The 13,077-nt window shown below is 35.1% G+C and overlaps 2 protein-coding genes across 3 annotated transcripts; both read left to right on the top strand.

Annotated features, from left to right (window-relative positions):
- The first annotated feature begins 1,566 nt into the window (after positions 1–1,566).
- LOC120349973 (EEF1A lysine methyltransferase 1-like) lies at positions 1,567–11,971 on the top strand. 2 transcript variants are annotated; one of them, XM_039421678.1, is made up of 5 exons: positions 1,567–1,785; positions 8,238–8,427; positions 9,677–9,833; positions 10,509–10,718; positions 11,721–11,971. In XM_039421678.1, the coding sequence occupies exons 2-5, from the start codon at positions 8,239–8,241 to the stop codon at positions 11,864–11,866; spliced, it is 702 nt and encodes a 233-aa protein (XP_039277612.1). In that variant the 5' UTR covers positions 1,567–1,785; position 8,238; the 3' UTR covers positions 11,867–11,971. The 2 variants fall into 2 exon arrangements, with proteins under 2 accessions (XP_039277612.1, XP_039277611.1); XM_039421677.1 differs by having other exon boundaries at positions 1,567–1,790.
- Positions 3,178–3,555, top strand: LOC120349678. Its single transcript, XM_039420178.1, has one exon. The coding sequence runs from the start codon at positions 3,178–3,180 to the stop codon at positions 3,553–3,555; it is 378 nt and encodes a 125-aa protein (XP_039276112.1).
- Positions 11,972–13,077: the final 1,106 nt, after the last annotated feature.

Genomic DNA, 13,077 nt, shown 5'->3' with positions numbered 1-13,077 from the left:
CTCAGAAATAAGCTGTTTATGAGGAGAATTGAGTATGTAGATTCTTCCTTTACGCACAGTTGTAGAAAAAATATTTTTTTCATTCATTAATTGATTGGTTGAAAAATTATTTAAAAATTAAGATTTACTCAAAATTAGTCAAATTTTCAAATTAATTGAATTTTCAATTTGAATAAATTATCAATTATTTATTTTCAATTGTATTATCAAGTTTAAAATAAATTAAAGTTGTTATTAATAACAAGATTATACAGACAAACATTTGAAGGATTTCAGCCATCATTTCACCCATAATCAACCACGTTTCATATTCAATGGTAACTGTAGAAAAAAATTAATGTGAAATATGTGCGCAACGTTCCTCTGCTGCACTCAATAAACCATTCCGCCCTCGCCTGCAGCTCGTGTGTAAACGTTTCTTTCGGTGCAGCAAACTGTCACTTTGCGCACTAGTTGCACAAATAACTAGTTCAACTGTTCTCGAAAAAGCTGAGAGAGTGCAGAAAAATGCTGAAAACCCCAGATTTCAGACGAATCTTGGAATTTTTTTAAAATCCATTCAGTGCGAACTGAGTGCCAACTGAATATATCTACCAAATTAAAACGGTCTTGGTCCAGTTGATTTTTGGTTTTCTTAATGAGTGAGTCAGTACTATATCGGTTTTATTATTAAGTACCTATACACATCACTACATAATAACATTCCATTCATGGTATACAGACTAAATATTATGTATAGTGAGGTCCACGTTATAATGACAGTGGATAAAGATAGAAGAATAGCGATGCCGATTCTCTGCATTGATTAATCATATTTCTACACTGTCAAAAACATAATTGGCACCACGGTATTTAGATGAAAAATCTAAAATCATTTTTCTTCTTCTATATACCGTGATTGGCACCATTGTGGACCTAGAAAAGGATACTACCACCGGCTTTGTCGAATGATAGACAAGGATAGCAAAACCAAAGTTGATCAAATACTGTCATTATAACGTGGACCTTACTAAAGTTAATTTAATTAAGTCTACGGTATCACACTATACAGAGTAAATGAACTATATTATACAAAGTGTTCACGAACTCCTTACCAATACTCTAGGGAATTGTTCCTTTGTAAGAAACATATTATCTAATAATATCATATTTAAATAAATTGTCCAGAATTCTCCAGTTACTCAAACAGCGGCTATTTTGATTTTTCAAAGCCTTATATAGACGGTAGCTGATACAGATTTATTGATGTAATATCAGCTGTTTATTCTCGTTTTAATAATAATAATAAATTACATTAATTTCATCAAGCAAGAAATTATATTATTTTTTAATAATTTCATAATTAATTTTCATAATTTAGATGGAATATTTTGTTATCTAATAATTAATTCTACATTGTTAAAAGACGATCTGGCAACAAAGCAGATTGACAAGGATAGCAATACCATTGCTAATAAAATACTGCTATTATAACGTGGAACTCCCTATTGTCACGAGACACGGAACAATTTACCACTGGAACTGGAACAATTTATCACTAACCGACTCACCGTGTTCCCACTCCCAAATCCCAGAACGAACCCATTGACAACCCAACGTGCTTGCTTTTTCGATACCATAATAAATATGTAATATGTTAAACGTTTCAAGTTATTCATCTAAAATACTGGATTGGATTCTAAATGGGCATTATTTTGTATAATAATTATTGCTTAAAAAATAGATTCTAATTTTTACAAACTACAACATAAAAACGACTGACAACATTCAACTAACTTTTTGGAGGTTAGGTAATGATTAAGATTCAATCATAATATAATTATTATGCATTTCTACTTATAGGCTATTGTTTCAACGTTCTATCACTTCAATAGTCCATTTCATTTATTAATTAATTTAGAGAATGGCCAAAGCAATGAGCTGTTTGGTATTAATTAATTATTTTTTATAGATGTTCCTACTATAGTTCAGAAATCGTCACCGTACTGAACAACTGTCTCTTTCTAGATCCCTGCGCAGTTCATAAAAGAAAAATTTAGTTTTTATCATAGTGTGCAACACAATTTTGCCTTTTTCACCCTATAAGGCCCCAACTACACGGGCGTCTTACGGTCTAATTTTTTCACACTTTCGAGTTCTAGTGAAATGCATTGTCTCTTATGTGGATTACTTGACCTCATAAGCGACAATGAATCCGGTTAAGGAGTTGAAAAAATTCAGCGCGCCTTTCGAATGTATGGCCTCTTAGGGGAAGTGTCTTTTTTTTTGCTTGTTTAGTTTTCCCATAAGAGACAATGCATTCGGCTAGCGCGTCTAAAACGCCCGTACAGTTATTGCTTGAATGTGCATTTCCTTAGCGGTGTCTCGTGATGCGTGGCTATAAGCAGGCATCTCAAGACGCAAGGCTACGTGTCTCTAGACAAGTGGTTAGAGCCGCCGCGTCTAGAGCACATAATCTATAAATTCATTAGATTCGTTGACTATTGGATGTTGTAGAACGTTATGGTGGCAGATGAATCAGAAGTGTTGGTTACTATAATTAAGATTCATATCCAATGAACCATTAAATCCAATTGATTTGCATCTTCCCGAAAGCGGCTGAGGCACGTGTCGCGCGCCCTCTTCTACCTGGCATGCTGATTACATTTTTCGAACGAGACCTGTGCATGAATCGGCCCTTGAAAATTTTAGAGGTGTCTTGTCCAGTACATCCTGGAATGATATTTTCCTCTCATCAGGTGGTACTGAGTTGTTTGCAGCTTTTTTCAATATTTTCGTGACAGATTCGATTTCTTTTTTCCTGACATTGTCAGGCCTCAACGCCCCCAGGCACTAAGGAGGAGACCTAGACATCTGGATAGCCACAGGCCCTTACTGATGATCTGGCCAGACTTAAGGGACTCATGCTCGCCCTCAAGAACCGATGTGAGGATGGTGATGCTGACACCTCAGCTAGATATAGAAACTTTAAACAATTCTACAAGAGGAGGATCGAGCTGGCTAAGAGGTTGGCAACTTACCGACAGATTGGGGATGCACCTAACCAATGCAAAGCTGCCTGGGATGTGATAAATACAAACAGATCCATGCCACGGAAAAAGATCGACTTTGCAAGCCCGGATGATTTTAATGGCTTCTTTGTGGGTTCGGTTCAGGATATAGTGGATTCCCTGCCTGATGCTCATACTCTACGCTCTACGCTCTTTCAAAACCTCAAAAAGTCCAGATGTGTTTGGCATGTCTGTGAGCATGTTTCGAGAGGTTGTTGATGCCATTGCAGTTCCTCTCTCTGCATCTGTCAATGAGTGCTTGAGGTCTGGAAATTTTCCTGATTTCTTGAAAACATCAAGAACTGTCCCAGTCTTCAAGAAGGGTGATCGTGAGAACCTTCGTAGCTGCAGGCCAATCTCCAAAACTCCTGTCTTTGGCAAGGTGATTGAGGCAGCGATAAAGCCTCAGCTGGAGGCTTTTTTCGAGGAGAATGGCCTGTTCTCCAACATGCAGTTTGGTTTCCGAGTTCCGGGAAATCAACAGTGGGTGCAGTCGACCATTTAGCTGAGCGGATTGATGCTGCCTTTGAGGATGGTGAGTCTCTTGCTCTGGCTCTGTGTGATCTGAGCCGAGCTTTCGACTGTGTGGACCATCACATTCTACTTAGAAAACTCAGTTTCTACGGTCTAATGGACTCGGCCTTTTGCATCTTGGGCTCATACCTTTCTGGAAGGACTCAGCTTGTCACCCTCAGTGGTGCAAACTCCCGGACCCTTCCGGTGGCTTTTGGTGTTCCTCGGGGATCGGTGCTAGGGCCTACACTGTTCCTTGTCATGATAAACGACCTCGACGACAATGGTTCTTCTCTGATGTTTGCGGATGATGCATCACTTCTGTCATCGGGTGCTGAGCTTGGGCGGATTTTGGAGGCGTCTGCAGAGCATCTTCGATCTGCCACTTCATGGTTCCTCGCTAATCGATTCCAGCTGAATGAGGACAAGACCCAAAGGATCATCTGCAGCTTGTCACGAGAACCGCGTGACCCTCAGAATCCAGTAAAGCTGCTGGGTTTTGTCTTGGATTGCAAACTCAGCTGGAACAGTCATTTACAGCAGGTAACCAGCCGACTCTCCCGCATTTGCTTCCTGCTGCTCAGGATGAGGGGCCTGGTGACAGAGAGGTATCTCTTAATGATGTAACACGCTCTCTTCCATTGCCACATCACTTATGGATTGCTCCTGTGGGGTCATTCGGCAGGGGCTGCTGATGTCCTGAGGCTGCAAAAGAGAGCTTTAACAATTTATAACAGGCAGCGACCATCTTGCCCACTGTAAGCCCATCTTTTCTCGCCTTGGTGTACTGACTGTCTTCAGCCATTACATCCTCCTGTGCTTGGTGTATGTCAAGAAGATACAGCATACTCTAGCTGCCCGTAGTGACATCCACCGCCACAACACCAGGCGCAGTGAGCTGTTGGATATCCCTAGGAGACGCCTCCACCGATCACAGGCCAGTTACAGGATTTCAGCCCTGAAATTCTACAACAAACTGCCTAATAGTGTGAAGCAATTGGATGAGGCCGCCTTCAGGAGAACCGTCCGGAAGCTACTGTGTGCAAAGGCATACTACAGTGTAAACGAATTTATGGGTGATAATTTGAATTTTTATTGAGAGCGTGAGCACTGGATCACTGCCATCTGAACTGTTACAGTTTTTTTTCATGTGTTTGTACGTGTTTTGATTTTTTGACGCCATCGATCCCACAATTGTGGGTAATGGATGAAGCTGAAGGTATTAAAGGTATTTATAGATTAATGTGCTCTAGCCGTAAAATGCTACATTCTATACTCTGTTAGTGGGTCAGAATCTTGCTCACTATTTTCTTCACTTACTTCATCAATATTGGAGCGCCTCAGATCTGCGAAATTTCAATTTGTCAAGTGTATTAGGTTTTAAAGGTAAATATAAAGGTTAGGGATGTAAGGTGCTTTTAAATGGCAATATTTTAATATTATTTGAAATGTCATGATAATTTTACATAATAAACACAACCGAAATGTAAGTGTAAGGTATAACAAAATGGTTTTAAAATATTAACATATTTGACATATAGCATAAAAGAATGACACCCAGCAGTATAGTCCAGTCAAATGGTCGTTTTTCAGGAAACAGCCCCGAAAGAATTTCTCTTGACGGTTCTATATGTATTTTGAGGCGCTGATTTCGAATCTGAAATTTTCTGACACGCCAGAGGGCGGCTTCACACCCCCAAAAGCCCCAAAAACCCTTTAAATTTCGTCCTTTTTTATTTTTCCATTTAATCTCGAAAACATCGAGTTTTTGGAGGAAAATCATTCTCTACAGCAAAAATACAAATTTTTCATTATAATACCTTTTCAAGGCCTTCCTAACAAAAAAAAAATAAAATAAATAAATTAAATACATATTTCGGCTGAAATCATTTCACGAGGGTTATTTTCCATGAGAATCACCCGTTAGAAACAATTGTAGCATTTCCTAGTGAGATGGTACGTCATAAGGATACGTCAAGGATCAAAACTTTACACTTATAACTTTTGACAGAATGATCAGATCTCCTCCTACTACAGCTCATTCTTCTCAGCTCGTCAAGGCGGTTCAAAATCATGTATCATTACTGAAATTTGATGAAAAAATAAAAGATTCCTCCTTTAGTGTATTTTAGCCCATACACAGAAAAATTGCCAATTTCTATATTCAAAACTGTGTATCTCGGTAACCCGAAATGATAAAAAATGGTACTTTGTATTAATTTGAAGAGCAGAATCTCCTCTTTCATGTGAGGTAAATGAATTTTATAAAAATATGATCGTGAAGTAAGATAAGTTTATTTAAAAAAAAACAAGAAATTTGTGATATTATCCTCATTTTCACAGTCTCGACAGTTTTTCGATAATAAACAGTCATGCAAGATGGATTTAAGGCAACGTATCTTATAGAGCATGTTTTTCTCTTTCATTTGAGACCAATCGCAAGTTTTTATAATGTATCTTACTCGTTTTATAGACTCTTGAATAACAGTAAAATCCATAAAAAATGAGAAAATACAAATAATTATTTTTTCAATTGGCAGTAACTTTTGAACGGTATTGAAATCAGAGGAGAAAATTCTCTACAACCTTGACTACTTTCTGGATTTTGTATCTGAAGTGTTTCACAAGATGCGCAACTTTGAATATGCGAGACTGTGAAAATGATTAACATATCACAAAAAACAGGATTGTTCAGAATTAATTGTTCTTTCACGTGATGTGTGGTTTTTTATCTATACTAGAAAAATATCCAAGTTGTATGGGGTAGAAGTGGTAGGTTTGCATGATTTTGAAAATCCCTTAAAAAATACCCCTTTTTTGAAAATTCGTAGCTCCGGAACAAAAAATGGTAGAATTCTGCGCGACCACTCAATTTATTGGAAATTTTATTGTCTTTAATTTTGTAGAGAATGATTTTCTCCAAAAACTCGAAGTTTTCGAGATTAAATGGAAAAATTGAAAAAAGTCTGAAAGTTTAGGGGTTTTGGGGGTGAAGCCGCCCTCTGGCGTGTCAGCAAATTTCAGATTCGAATTCAACGCTCCAAAATACATATAGAACCATCGAGAAAAATTCTTTCGGGGCTGTTTCCTGAAAAACGACCATTTGACTGGACAAGTATACAAAGGTGCAACTCAAGATCACAGATTGGGTAGATTTCTTGGGAATTTTTCCAACTAAGCGGAAAAATTCAGTTTAGTTATGTTTTAAAGCAGCAGGTTCAGTTTATACTTTTTAAATGGCAATAATGTTGATATTATTCGAAATGTTTTGATTCTTAGATAATAGACACAATTGACGAAAAGTTTTTTGATTAGCTGTTTTAGCACATTTGAAATTTGGACAATATGAATGTCATCAGACAACAATGCCTGTCGTCATCGACATCAGAAGTTTACTCTCAAACGAAAACCCACCTTCATCTTTATCACTAATGCTGAAAGATCTTAATATTTATGTTATGGTTTACATCAATATTCTCTTATGAAATAAAAAATAAGTTTTTTCCTTACTCTAGAGAGTTGATAGTTCCAAAAAATCTTTCCTAATCATATTTTGAAGAATATAATATAAAAAATCATCTGAGATTTCTTATTAATAGTCTATTGGTGGTTTCATAAAAGCTACACTAAGTTATATGGGTACTGTGTTCTCTTGGATCTTTGACAATATTATTGATACTTATTTGTTTCTTTCCGACTACAATTTCCTTCTATATAGAGAGAAAAACTCTCTTGCTATTAAAATATCACCAATATAAAATTATAATTTATTACTATTATAATGTTGAACCAAAAGTTTAGTCTGTCCACATTCCTGGACACGAATACAATTAGATATCTAAATTGCCCCTTCATATCTGAATATTCGTAGAGAATAAATCCATACCACGGTGTCTTCTGCCTTCCAACAAATATTCTGTTGAGAAAATTTCAAATTTCTTGCAATTTTCTTTAAAAAATATTGAAAGATGGAATACTATCAACACGTACGGTAACATAGTAACATAATATTAATATGAAGAAAAGTTCTTGAACTTTTCTTCTGCTCTTTGTAAACTAGATTTCCTACTGATTTCTCACGGGTTTGGTAAGATATCCAAATATTTAGCACTTTCAATACTTGATGATGGTGCTGTGTTTTGGCATGACTTTCCAAGTCAGAAACTTAGGAGGAGATGTACCACCAGAGTTTCAAATTGATCTCTGTTATGGTTACACTTCAAATCGAGTCAAAAGAAAGAATTAACCATTTTTGGATGATGAACCAGCCTACATTTCTACTTCTCCAAATAATTTTTCAGTAATTCATCTGACGCTCAGAAGGTTTAAAAGATAATTATTATTTTCCAATCTTTCAAAACCACTACAAGAAAAATTCAATTAGTCCAAAAGTTGATAAAAAAAATCAATTAGTCCAAAACTTTACAAGAAAAAATCAGTTAGTCCAAAACATTTTCCCCGCAAACCCTCCGACTCCTCTACATTCACTTAGCTCTTCATAAAAATACCAGCTTCCTCTGTAGAAATATTCCTATTAAATGAGAGAAAACAAGAAACTTTCATTGAATTAGTTGAATTTTCAGCAGAAATCTTTGCAGCTTGAAATGCTCAATAAAGCCTGCATCAACATTAACATGATTGTATGTAATAATTTATTATTTATATAAATTGTAGAATGATGGCTCCATCAAATGGTGAAGACGATCAACTATCAGGTGACGATGAGCCACAGTTATCGACTGAAACACTTCTTGCGCTGCAAGAATTCTATGCAGAACAACAAGAACGAGAAAAACGCTTACAGAACCAAATCGAAGAAAATGGCTCTAATGCTGCGAATATCTCCAACTTTGATGAGAATTGGGTATGTGTATGATTTTTAAGTTTTATGACAGTACTAGCCGTCAGGCTCGCTTCGCTCGCCATATCGGTCTAGCCAGGGGGCTCCGCCCCCTGGACCCCCGACTGGATCGTCCAAGAATGAGATCAGCAGGGTCGCTTCGCTCGCCTGCATTTTTGATTTGTAGGGCGATCATATGTTAGGACGATCCAGTCGGGGGTCCAGACTAAACGTCTGACTAAACGGATATGGCGAGCGAAGCGAGCCTGACGGCTAGTAATATAATTTTCCCAGGAATAGCTCTGATTGAAGTAGCAGTGCCCAATCAATTTTTGCAATCAATAAAATAATGCATTTCAATCTTCAACTTGGTACCAACCTAACAAAGTCAACTCAACTTAATGCCAACCTGACAAAATTATTAATTTAGTTGCCAGTTAACAACTGTTTCGAAGAGGTACTCTCTAGATCTAGATTATAGTTCCATATTAACATTTTATGGTATGGACATTTTTCAATTATAATTAAGAGAATAAAAAGAATATACATGCTAAAAGACGAACTTTAAACCCTTAAAAACCACCCTTAGAGTTGAAATATTGCCAAAAGATGTCTTAGTGCGCCTCTAAAGGGCCAACTGAACATACCTACCAAATTTGAACGTTTTTGGTCGGGTAGATTTTTAGTTCTGCGAGTGAGTGAGTCAGTCAGTGAGTGCCATTTCGCTTTCATATATTATATAAAAGAAAGATATTACCAAATGGATATCTGGAGATATATATATTTTTTTATCATTAATAAGTATAATACATGCCTTATTCCTTCAACATAAAACCCGCCGGCCGGGTCTACAGTGGTAAGGAGCGTTACAAACTTCGGTCTGCTAGCGCCGCTTGCATCGGTGGGCTCAAATCCCACCGATGGCATGGACGTAGATCATCTCATCAATCCACCATCACCCACTCACAAGCAAAAAGTTTATGTGGGCATCATCCGCAATAAAAAAGACTTGATATTTTTCATCTTCTTAAATTCTAATGATAAGGATAAAAGATAAACAAACATAAGCAATTCACAATAATATGCCAACAAGTAGATCAACATGGTATGTTAATAAAACCTTTTACAGAGATTGAACAATATTAGACTACTGCAAGTCTTATTTCAATCACCTAGAAATATTTGTTATTATACTAATGTATATATAGTGTCCATCTTATCAGCTTTTGAAATTCGCCTTTAATTCGTCGCCTTGATATGTATTTTATTGCAGCAACTGAGTCAGTTTTGGTACGATGAAGAAACAGCCAATACGCTGGCCAATGAAGCGTGCAGGGCTGCTGGCAGCAATGCATCAATTGCGCTCGTCTCATGTCCCACTTTGTACTCTTTGGTCAAGAACAGCAAAAGTAGAAATCAGACAACTTCAGGTAATTATCCTTTCGGTTTTTTTTCATTTCAATTACCATCAGATCGCTGCATCCCCTAAAAATCTGGGTCCTTATATAACACTGGCGCTCAACCTCTCCTTTGTAATCGTCTCCCCTAATGGATCAGACATAATTATGCCAATGCCAGTTTCAAATGTAAGTTCAAAATTAAGGCTGTGCAAAGGCTAAACATAAACTTTCTACTGGTGATATTTTTAAAAGTTTTTCGATTTCTATACTATCAAGCTATCAAAATGAAATAGTTTTCTCAGGATTTTTTTTTATCATTACTTTCTGAGATATGAGCGCCTAAAGTTTGGTTTTGAGACAGAACATTTCTAATTCGGTGAGAGATAAATCCATGAAATTTAGAGGATGAATTCTTCATGGTATTGCTACTTGAATTAAACAAAAAATTGACAAAAATATGAATTTTTGAGAAAGTTATTCAATTTACAAAAAAATGAGCAAAAGTAACTCAGCTAATAGTTATTTTTGGTAAATTGATATTTTTGTGTTATTCAATCTACAATACCGTGAAGAATTCATCCTCTGAATTTCATGAATTAATCTCTTACCAAAACTTTCAAAAGATACGGAAAAATCTTATTGTAATGTTTTCTTAAAGCTCTCTATTGCTACTTTGTCAAATTGTCTACTGGTAAATTGTTTCAGTCAGCTTACTGGAATACGATCGACGATTTGCTGCTTATGGGACAGATTACATATTCTATGACTACCAGTCTCCATTAGATTTGCCCAAACAATTGGAGCACCAATTTGATGTAGTGATTGCTGATCCTCCCTTCCTATCTGAAGAGTGTCTACAGAAGACGGCTCAAACAGTGCGATTCTTATCAAAGGACAAAATTGTGCTCTGTACAGGTGAGAAAGAAGTCAATACTTGCCACACCCTTAATGTAAACCAAAAACGTGATAAAATGTTACGTATGTCTTTTTAATATTTAAACAAAAATTTGCGCATATCTGATGCGTTTCGAAGTGACAGAAAAGATAACTCTGTCCTATTGACGTGATAGATACTCTAGGATTTGATTCTGATGGTCCAGGCATTCATTTGAGGACCAGATCCAAATTCCTTTGAGTAGAATATTTTTGCAATGAAGTTTCATGTCAAACCAATTACTCATCAATTATTGGCCTATTTATATTCTCCAGGTAAATGAAATAGTCCGATTATTTCCGTTCATTTCTCAAATTCATCTAAATAATCTGTAATTGCTCAGAACTGTGCTTTCTAAAGGCTAAAAGATGCTCAAACTGGTCTGATAGAACTAGAATGCGTGAAATGGAGAAATATTTTGATTGTAATTATACCAGATTTTGAAATCCAATACATTTTTAATTTTTACTCTAGCCCTTGGTAGGCCTAATACATCAAAATCGGACTGTTTTTTCAGACGATAAGTTTAAACATCTTGACCAGTATTCATTTATTCCTTCCTAGTAGCCTAAGTGCGGAGTTGAAGAAAAATAAATTTTCAATTTTTATTCTAGTCTATAAATTGTTTTTTTTTTTTAATTTCAATTTTTAATTTAAATTAGAATAATTCTAATTATGCCTGGTTTTGGATTTTAGAACTCTTATTTAACTTAATAAGCCATTGAAGTTGAAGCTGTCAAATCTCTTGAAACATTACTAAGTTGTGGTAATTCCTATCATCTATTATTCTTATTTTTATGTCATACATGGTACTGCATTATAATATGTAATCAATTTTGTTCAAATATTAATAACATGAAATTAAGTTTTATCAAACGGGTTTAGTAATTAGAAACGAGTTTCTCAACAATTCATAATCCTTCAAAATAATATATATATATACTTTTTTTATTACACTTAACTCCTTTTTTTGTAAATGACAGGAGCTATCATGGAAGAGTTGGCTTGCTCACTACTCAATCTACGCAGATGCTCATTCACACCGAAACACAAAAACAATCTTGCTAATGAATTTGCTTGTTTCTCCAATTATGATTTTGACAATTTTGTAAATAAAAATGAAATATAATATTCTTTCCTCATTTTGTCAGTGAATTTGTTAAATATTTACAAATATATACTGAATACTAAAAAAATATATGTAATGTTTATAAATAAATGTACATTAATTCTATCTTATTTTGATCCTTTAGTATTGTTGATAAATAATAATATTATCACAACTGCAAGTATTAGATCTAAATATTATATTCTAAAAGGGGGCTGTAATTGTCTCAACTATGCCCACATTAGGCTACTTGTAATGATTAACGTGTAAAAATAAAGGCATTTATCTATGCCTTTGCCATAAAATGATTTCATTTGTGCGTAATTTAACGGTTCATAATATATAGGCCTACAGTGTTTTTAATACTTTTTCCATTTTTTCTCATGTTTTTTCTTTTGTTTATTGTCTCCTGATACGAATAAGAATATTGATGATGGAAAAAATGTATGTTTCAAGTTTTTGAAGTTGAATAGATGGAAAGAGCAGACGAAATGAGATGATTCTCTCGAACATCATTGTTTGGTTAATTCTAAACACTTTGGTGGTAAAAGCAATCCGATATCTCTCACAATAACTGAATAACAAGCGATATAAAAATTTCTGTCGTTAATGACCGCCATCTTGTATTTTTCGTTGTTTCCATTATCAATATCCTTATTCGTCTTGTTGTAACGAAGAGATTGAGACCATTTGCAAGACTCTATCTTAAAGTAGTCTTGAGAAAATGGATTTTATATTTCTAGCTTGTTACCAAGAATTCAAAGCTCAGAGAATTGCAAACATGATCTAGGTTTGAACCTCGGTCAGTGACATTTTTTTTATCGATGAATTTCGACTTTTATTAGCTATTTTTTATATTAGTTACCGTAATTTAAATTTCAATCAATTTTTTAGATATATTTTGAGACAAAACTGTGAAATATGCAATTATATTAATTTTTTAATCACATTCTTTCAAAATAGTAATGAAAATTCTATTAATCCATCTATCCATGAGATATTGCACCAGGCGCAAAGCGCGAGCTATAAAAATTCAAACAATTATTCAAAATATTAATAGTATAAAAATATTGTCACTATTGTAAATTATTAATTAGTAATATTGAAATTAATTGACAGTGAAAGTTGTCATAACCAAGAGTCAAACTATCAAAATAGGCTGTTTGAATTTTATTTATTTTTTAATTTCTTATATATTGGGAAGTTTTTTTTTGGTGTGGTGAAAAATAGCG

The sequence above is a fragment of the Nilaparvata lugens genome, chromosome 2, assembly GCF_014356525.2.
Source record: "Nilaparvata lugens isolate BPH chromosome 2, ASM1435652v1, whole genome shotgun sequence".
NCBI classification, from domain to species: Eukaryota; Metazoa; Arthropoda; class Insecta; order Hemiptera; family Delphacidae; genus Nilaparvata; species Nilaparvata lugens.
This window is presented reverse-complemented; position numbering and strand designations above follow the sequence as displayed.

Coding starts and splice junctions, on each gene's coding strand:
- LOC120349973 (XM_039421678.1), top strand. CDS start 8,239: ATGATGGCTCCATCAAATGGTGAAGACGATCAACTATCAGGTGACGAT. Junction 9,834..10,508: donor TAGAAATCAGACAACTTCAG/GTAATTATCCTT, acceptor AAATTGTTTCAG/TCAGCTTACTGGAATACGAT. Junction 10,719..11,720: donor CAAAATTGTGCTCTGTACAG/GTGAGAAAGAAG, acceptor TGTAAATGACAG/GAGCTATCATGGAAGAGTTG.
- LOC120349678 (XM_039420178.1), top strand. CDS start 3,178: ATGCTCATACTCTACGCTCTACGCTCTTTCAAAACCTCAAAAAGTCCA.